The sequence below is a fragment of the Pleuronectes platessa genome, chromosome 11 (genome assembly GCF_947347685.1).
Source record: "Pleuronectes platessa chromosome 11, fPlePla1.1, whole genome shotgun sequence".
In the NCBI taxonomy this organism is placed as follows: Eukaryota; Metazoa; Chordata; class Actinopteri; order Pleuronectiformes; family Pleuronectidae; genus Pleuronectes; species Pleuronectes platessa.
The window spans coordinates 13,230,066-13,237,701 of NC_070636.1; the positions used below are offsets into that span (position 1 = coordinate 13,230,066).

Below are 7,636 nucleotides of genomic sequence, written 5' to 3' on the forward strand. Positions count from 1 at the left end.
TTACACTTGTGCAATTTGGTTCGTGCGTGCGTGCTTGTGTGTGCGTGCGTGTGTGTGTGTGTGTGTGTGTGTGTGTGTGTACTCTTCCTATATGTGGGCATAGCCTCCACTCTATTGTTTACTGGCTTTGTTTATTCGCAGATCATGCTGTTTAAAGTGCGATCTGTAAAGAGGGTCTGGAGAATAAACGCACACTTTTTAGGCCCTGCGTGTTCAGAAGGCGAAGGGGTGTCATCATGGTGAGCAGCAGAAATGTACCCCCCCACACACCCACCCACCCACCGACACATACACGAGACTCCCCTGCATGGCCTTGGATTTGAGCTCAGCAGGGATGAAGAGGCAGGAGGAGGAGGAGGAGGAGAAGAAGAAGAAGAAGAAGAGGAGGAGGAGGAGAGGGGGGTCCTGCATTCTTCTGGAGGACAGCATCGCCTATCTTATCTAACAAGAGGGGAGGGTCCAGCTCCTTTTAAAATAGGGAGTGAGACAATGGAGCCCCCAGATTGTGGGGATGGAAGTTAGAGCAGCACATTGAGGCGCCTGTTCCCAAATCAGTCTCGTTTTCCAGCGCCCATTCTCCCGCGCCACGGGGAGGCTGTTTTATGTGACAATGACACTTAATCTTTAGTCACTGATCCAAAACTTCTGCAGCGTGTGTGTCTGTGTGTGTGTGTGTGTGTTTGTGTGACAGTTTCAATCATCCACTGTATGTGTGTGGGGGGGAATTTAAATGGCTGATTGAACCCCCTCACACACTTCATGTAAGCTGCATATCAGCAACATTAAATTGTAGCCTGTGTGTGCGTGTATGTGCGCGAGTGTGTTAATTGCATAATGTCATCCTCTGCAGAAAACACACATTTTTGTCTGCAGGCATTTGCATTTGCTTTCTTTTTTATCCAAGCTCATTTCTCTGCAGAAATATATTCTCCATATTCGTCATGGCTGCAGTCTGAAGAAAATATGACAAATCAGCTGATGCGCTGGATAAACTTTATAAAAATCCCAATTTATGTTTGGGATTAATGAAAGTGTGTTGCTGTTGTTTACATTTTCCCGGAAGACAAACCGAGAGCATTGTGCTCAGTGTTGTCCAACAAAGCTATTAATCCCTGCTGAAAATATGCGCCCCGCTATAACAACATGCTGATGCCCAGAATTTAAAAAGAAAACAATCGTTATTATGCCACTAATTTCATCCACTAATTATTCAGCGTGTTATAACCATCTGGATACTTAAACATGTTATAAACAGGTTAAAGAAAATAGTAATTAAAACAATAAATAAATGACTGTCCTTGGTTGTATCTTCCTCTTCAGAAATATTATTTTGTAATTTAATAGAATGTTTCCATTCCATGTGTATTGGTTGTAAACGAATTTAAATGTATTTATATATATATATCTAATGAGAAATATTTCTACTGACGATTATGTTATGTTTTGTTATATTCATTTAACCTTAAGTTACGCTCATCTTTAGTTCACCCTCAGCTGCTCTTAACAAAATGTATCGTTAGAGAAGTTAACCACTAGCTCAGTATAATAATAATAATAATAATAATAATAATAATAATAATAATAAGCGTAATAATAAGCATAGTAATAATAACAATAATTATACTAATAATAAAAGTCAAACAACATCGTATTCAGGAAACAAAACCAATAACACTTTAATATAGATTCTGTTCTTGTCACTACAAGAATACACATATACAAGCCATAAATAGGAATTACACAAATGATTGAAGAAATCCTGCGAGGCATTTTAAATTCATGTAGAACAATGCGCATGGAGGCAATTTTATTTTACAGCAAGTTTTATGTTTTGTCTTTGGGTCCATTCCTGAAGCCGACCGCTGAACAGATCTCGTCACATTATCATTATCATTTTTAATCATTATCATCATTATTATAATCATTGTCAACTCCCTTATTCTGAAAATAATTAGGCTACTGACAAACTCGACAACTAAAACGGTGGCAAACATCAAAAAATATCTGAAATACATATTGTACACAAACTCTATATTTTTTCTTTACAAATGTACAAATCGGAGGGAGAGAGTCCAGGTGGAGGCTGTGGGGAGTTTATGAGGAGTTCATGATCGGCCTGGAGTAGACGCCCTGGTAGTAAGTCGTGTCAGGTATGGATGAAGAATCCAGGCCGGCTTTCCCCGCCATGGACCCCATGGAAAGAGCCCCGGCCATCGGGGAGCCGTAGCCGGAGTAATGCATCACCTGCTCGTAAGTCTTTAGGTCCATTTTGTGGTGCTGCTGCTCCGACGACATGAGGTTATTGATGGAGAAGGGGTGGTTGAAGGAGTAGTGGTGCTCCGGCTTCAGGTGCGCCTCGTGCGCCAGGACCGAGTGATGCTGGGCCATGAGGTGCTGGCCCTGCGACACCGGGGAGGCGGTGGCGTGCTCCGGGCTCATCGCCTGGCTCGCCTTCATGTCCGACAGGGACCGCTTGTGCTCGCCGGAGGAGGAGTTGGAGTGCGGGGACTCGTTGCCGTTGCAGCTCTCGGAGCTGGAGGAGCCGCCGTCGCCTCCCTTGCGACCCGAGTCCTTCGTGGTCATCTTCTTGATGTCGCACTTGAAGCGCTTCTGCCTCCTCAGGTAGCAGCCGTTCTCAAACATGTTCCCGGAGTCCGGGTGCAGAGTCCAAAAGGAGCCCTTCCCCGGTTTATCCGGCGACCTGGGCACTTTGAGGAAACAGTCATTGAAGGACAAAGAGTGGCGGATGGAGTTCTGCCAGCGCTGCTGGTTCTGTCGGTAAAAAGGGAACAGGTCCATTATCCACTGGTAGATCTCGGCCAGTGTCAGCATCTTACTGGGAGACTGCTGGATGGCCATGGTGATGAGGGAGATGTAGGAGTACGGCGGTTTGGCGTGCGTGTAGCTCCTGCGGTAGGTCTTAGGATCTCTGGACCTGTTGATGTTCGACTGTCCGTAAATGGGGCTCATGGCGTTCATGGTGTTGTAGGATGTCAGGCCGTTCATGGACGAGGGCTGCGCCGTCATAGGGCTCATGCTGGGGCTCATGGCTGCGCTCATGGCCGTCATGCCCGCTGGGCCCATGCCGTTCATGGCCCCGGTGCCCGGTGACATGCCGGTCATGGAGGGGCTCATGCCCGTGTTGACGTACGACATGTTCATGGAGTTGGCCGTCATGTTGGCACTGGTGCTCATGCCGGACATGCTCATGTAGGTGTTCATGGAGTTCATCCCCAGGCCCGCGTTCATGTTGCCAACCGAGGTGTAACACTGCCAGTGAGGGGAAAGAAGCAATCGTCAGTTTCATCCGGCACAGGCAAATAAATACAACTTAACACCAGAGTCATATTTCCTTCAAACCCAATAAAACCAGATTATAATCATTATTTATAGCGCAACAATAATTCAATGATTGATTTCTGATGCGCACTGGCAGATCAAGGATGGAACGACCTTAAAGCCTTTTGAATGAATTGATTTGAGAATCAAAACAAAGTTATACATGTGTAATAATCTAAGCTAATATTAGGTTAAATAATCCGCTAAATAATGTTGATGAAAATGTTGACACCTAACACGGCTGTTCACACAGCAAATAGCGAGCACAAATATTTGAATCAATCTCCGTAAAAAAAAAACACACACACACAAGCGCTCAATTTGGATGTTTGTCGAGTGGAAACGCGACAAACGGAATAATCTTTTTTAGTAAAAAAAATTGGAATTATGAAAATATAATCCCGGCGAAAAAAGTATTTCCCCCCTGCCCTCCCTCCAACCCCCCCTCTACATGTCAAGCAACTTTGTTAGAATAGTGCGCCGCGTCGGAGATGGGGGAGGATTTGGAGGCGCCTCAAGTCAATATTTGATCACAAAGTTAATATTATCTCAGGGCTAATATTGAGTTGTATAAAATGGGATCGGCTTTACACGGCGGGAGAGAGAGGGGAAAAAAAAGATATATTTAAGGTACCCACCTCGGGCTCTCCGTAGTAGCTGCTCCAGTCGGTGTGTTCGTGTCCTTCCATTTTAACCGCTCCAAGCATCATGGAGGAACGTTTCTTTCCCCACGAAGCGTCTCCCAGCTGAGGAAAAGCCAAAAAGTCTCTCTAATAGCAGGTGACTGGGGACCACTGGGCGTGCTTGGATCGTCTGCCGGCGTGTCCCGTCGTGGAGGACTGGCGCATGTGGTGTCTGCACGGAGCCAGCCGCTGCGATGCGTCTGTGCGGTGACTGGAGTTGAACTGACGCTCCGAGCTGCCTGTTAGCGCTGTGATATAGCTCTGTGCGCCAGGCAAGCCTCCAATCCCTACTTCTACGCCTTGGGCCCTATTTGAATAATCTCCTCGCACCTAGATGCGAGACTCCTCAAGCTTCACCCCCCCTCTCCTCCTCCGCCTACTCCTCCTCCTCCTCCTCCACCCACCCCACCTCCTCGCAGAGCCACCCACCCACCGACACCAACCCCAATTGTACACCTGCGCTGCCTGAAAGGAACAGTTTCATATGAAAAGCGCCATTATAAACTAATCTTGTTGTATTTCGGCTCGGGTTAAAAAGGAAAAAAGAAAATAGAAAAGAATAAAGAAAATGGAGAGAGCCATAAAAGGAATGTGTGGCGCTCTTCCTTTGGTGCGTCTTTCATTACGCACATCCTCAATAAGCAGAGCCTGCTCATTCCACTTCGTCTGAACTCAAATCATGAGCCACTTTTATGGCGTTCAAGGAAATGATAGATCTATTTTTACACCGGTGACATAAAAACAATAATATTGTTACAGCGTTTCGCAAGTGAAATGCGCACATTCACCTATAATCAGAAAGAGGTTGTATTTGGGCAAATACAAAACATTGATTAGGCTAATAATTTATTACTGTTTATTATTACTCTGTCATGACTGTGCTGCTATAAATCCAGGCCCGCTCAGCTGTCTTTAGAAACATACTAGGCCCAGATTTACAGGCTTGAGGAAATTGATCGGGTACATGTGGGCCCTGCGTAAATTCATAGATGCAGTCCACCAGTGCTGCTCTGATCCATCCACATGCTTTTAATATTCATAGTTACATTATTAATAATATAGGGATACCCAGAGGTGAGTTATGATCCTCACTTTGCTCCAGATACTTGATATCTCCTGTCCTTCTCCTCTTGCTGCGCTCTCCACGTGTCCCACCGATAAATCGTGCGTAATTTTCCCAAATATTTTCACTGATATTTGCGACCAGGTGAGACTTTGTTCTACTTTACCAAACCTCGATGACCGCATTAGTGTTTCTAAATGTTTTAATTAGTGTTGAATGTGCCAGACATAGCTTCAGAGCGCCCTCTCTCGGTTGTCTTCTCCAACTGGCTCTGCTGTCTGTGGCACAATATGCAGCCCAAATTCTCGGAAATTAAACGCCTGTGAGATATTTTTAAAATCGATGCAATAAGGGGAGATTGCCTCTCAATATTTTTGACAATAATTTAAATGATTTAAACCACGTGTTTATGTGCTGAGCAGAACATAGAGGTTAAACCTTAATGGCGTCAATTTAGAGTGTGCGTCAAAGAGCGGAGGGAAGGAGTTCTATCCATATTAGCTTTGTGACGCTCTTTAAATAACACATCTTTATTTATTTTGATCTAGCCACACGGAATCACACAGTTGAGTCTGCTCCACACACTGTCTGTACAGTAGTATTTGTATGACACAAACATCTAGGTGAGGCTGCAGTCCGGTGCCAGCCACGTGTCAGTGGTTGTACATCTATTTGACTGCATATTTACGCAAGAGCATAACTATCAGTATAGAGCCCCATTAGTAAAGGCGAGTAAACCTGTCGTGTTGACGAGGGACTAACAGACTCTGCTTAACTTGGAAATGAGATCATGAGAAAAAAAAGCTGTGCGAGAGTGCGTGTGTGTTTGAGGATTGGGGATTGCACCGGCGGAGGCGGTCAAAATCTGCGCTTTCTCCGCTGGACTCAGTCAACACCAATTTTATTCGAATCATTCAGAATTTAATAATGAATAAAAGGCATTAGAAAATAAACATAACTAATTATATATATTTTACGTGTAATCATAGATTTATATTTGTAGAGGTGTGCACGTATCAGGGATGCTGGGCATGTAGGCTTTTAAATATAAAAGGACAGCCATGAATAATGTATGAGAACTTCACATTTAGAAATAAGGAATATTTTAATAAAATCAATTGTATGCACTGCAAGCAAGGTGCGTATCAAGTGTGTGAACATGACCAAGAATCTCCAAGTGCATGTTTAATGAAATCTGTTCCTAATTTATGACCAAATAGATATAGGCTACAGTGTGTGTGTGTGTGTGTGTGTTTGTGTGTTAGTGTTTTCCAATAGGTTCAAGATATTTTTTATCCCAACAAACAGGCACAGACCCGCAGCTCTCTGAAATGGTCCTTGACCTGCTCGACATTATGTTCCTGAATGAGACATGTTGCTAATTCCACAGTTAATCATCAACTGGCCTCAGTCCTCTCACACGGGTGAAGGTCACATTTTGGATTTAGTCAAAAACAAAAAACTCCAGCGTGGCTCCATTTGCTCTATCACCCTATTTTGTGTGTATTTCATGTACATGCTCTGTAGTAGCGTGTGTGTACTAATACACTCTATGCCCCAGTTGCCATAGTTGGCGTGGGGAGTCTTGCAGAACCAATGACTGCCCTGATTATTACCTCTGCACATGGGGTGCTTGAAAGTTGGGCAACAGCTCTCCTGGGCAACAGAGGGACATCAGTCAGTGTCAGTTTCACAATATCTCGACTGGGTCACATTTTCTAAAGAGCCGAAACATGGCTCCTTTGTCAATTCTGTTTGGCTTGTCATTAATGATAAATCATCGTCAAGTATGAGTAACAAAGAACGGTTATTTTCCACTTTTAAAATGTGCAATGATTCAATTGCTGTTTAGTTCTTTTCACGTGACATAACAGACACCAACAAATTAAGTGTGTGAGCAGAGGAGAGGTTGAAGATGTAGGGAGAGTGGCCTTCCTGAGATGATATCTGAACTAAATAATTAATTTGCAGTTAAAACAGCTCAAATTATACGCTATTTACATTTGCCTTATTGCAACAACAGATTTTCTTAAATGTGCAACAGCAGCAGCCAGTGATTCTCTGGGGTTTAAACGTCACACATCAAACTTCATTGAATTATACCCAGATTTAACCGTGCAGGCCTGTTACTGAAGGACAAAATGGTAAGGCTGCATTACTGCAACTGTAATGAAATGTAAATAGAGGTCAAACAAACAGCAGCAGCATTTTAGGAAACAATTTTTTTAATGAGTTTTATTTCATTATCTATTAAATGTAACTGAAAACCATGATCACATGTTACAGAGCACAAATAACAAATAAATAAATTAAAATAAAGTAATGGTACTGAGCACGGCTGAATAAATGTAACTTAAACAACACTTCAACCAGAGTACAATTTACTTTTAGCTATAATTCTTTGGCAGATACTTTTCTCAGTAATTTTGTAATACTTGCAATCTTACAACATATATATTTATCTCCCAGGTTAGCCCTGGTTTCTATTCAGCCCTTCCAATCACCTTCTTGATTCTGATGTTATTCACCTTTGGTTTTCACAAAAATAAGA

General features: G+C 43.3%; 1 protein-coding gene across 2 annotated transcripts; it reads right to left on the reverse strand.

Annotated features, from left to right (window-relative positions):
• Positions 1-1,651: 1,651 nt before the first annotated feature.
• Positions 1,652-4,379, reverse strand: foxa2 (forkhead box A2). 2 transcript variants are annotated; one of them, XM_053434478.1, is made up of 2 exons: positions 3,978-4,379; positions 1,652-3,270 (listed from the first exon to the last, which is right to left on the reverse strand). In XM_053434478.1, exons 1-2 carry the CDS (start codon positions 4,047-4,049, stop codon positions 2,095-2,097), a joined length of 1,248 nt encoding a protein of 415 aa, XP_053290453.1. In that variant the 5' UTR covers positions 4,050-4,379; the 3' UTR covers positions 1,652-2,094. The 2 variants fall into 2 exon arrangements, with proteins under 2 accessions (XP_053290453.1, XP_053290454.1); XM_053434479.1 differs by lacking the exon at positions 3,978-4,379 and adding an exon at positions 3,648-3,964.
• Positions 4,380-7,636: the final 3,257 nt, after the last annotated feature.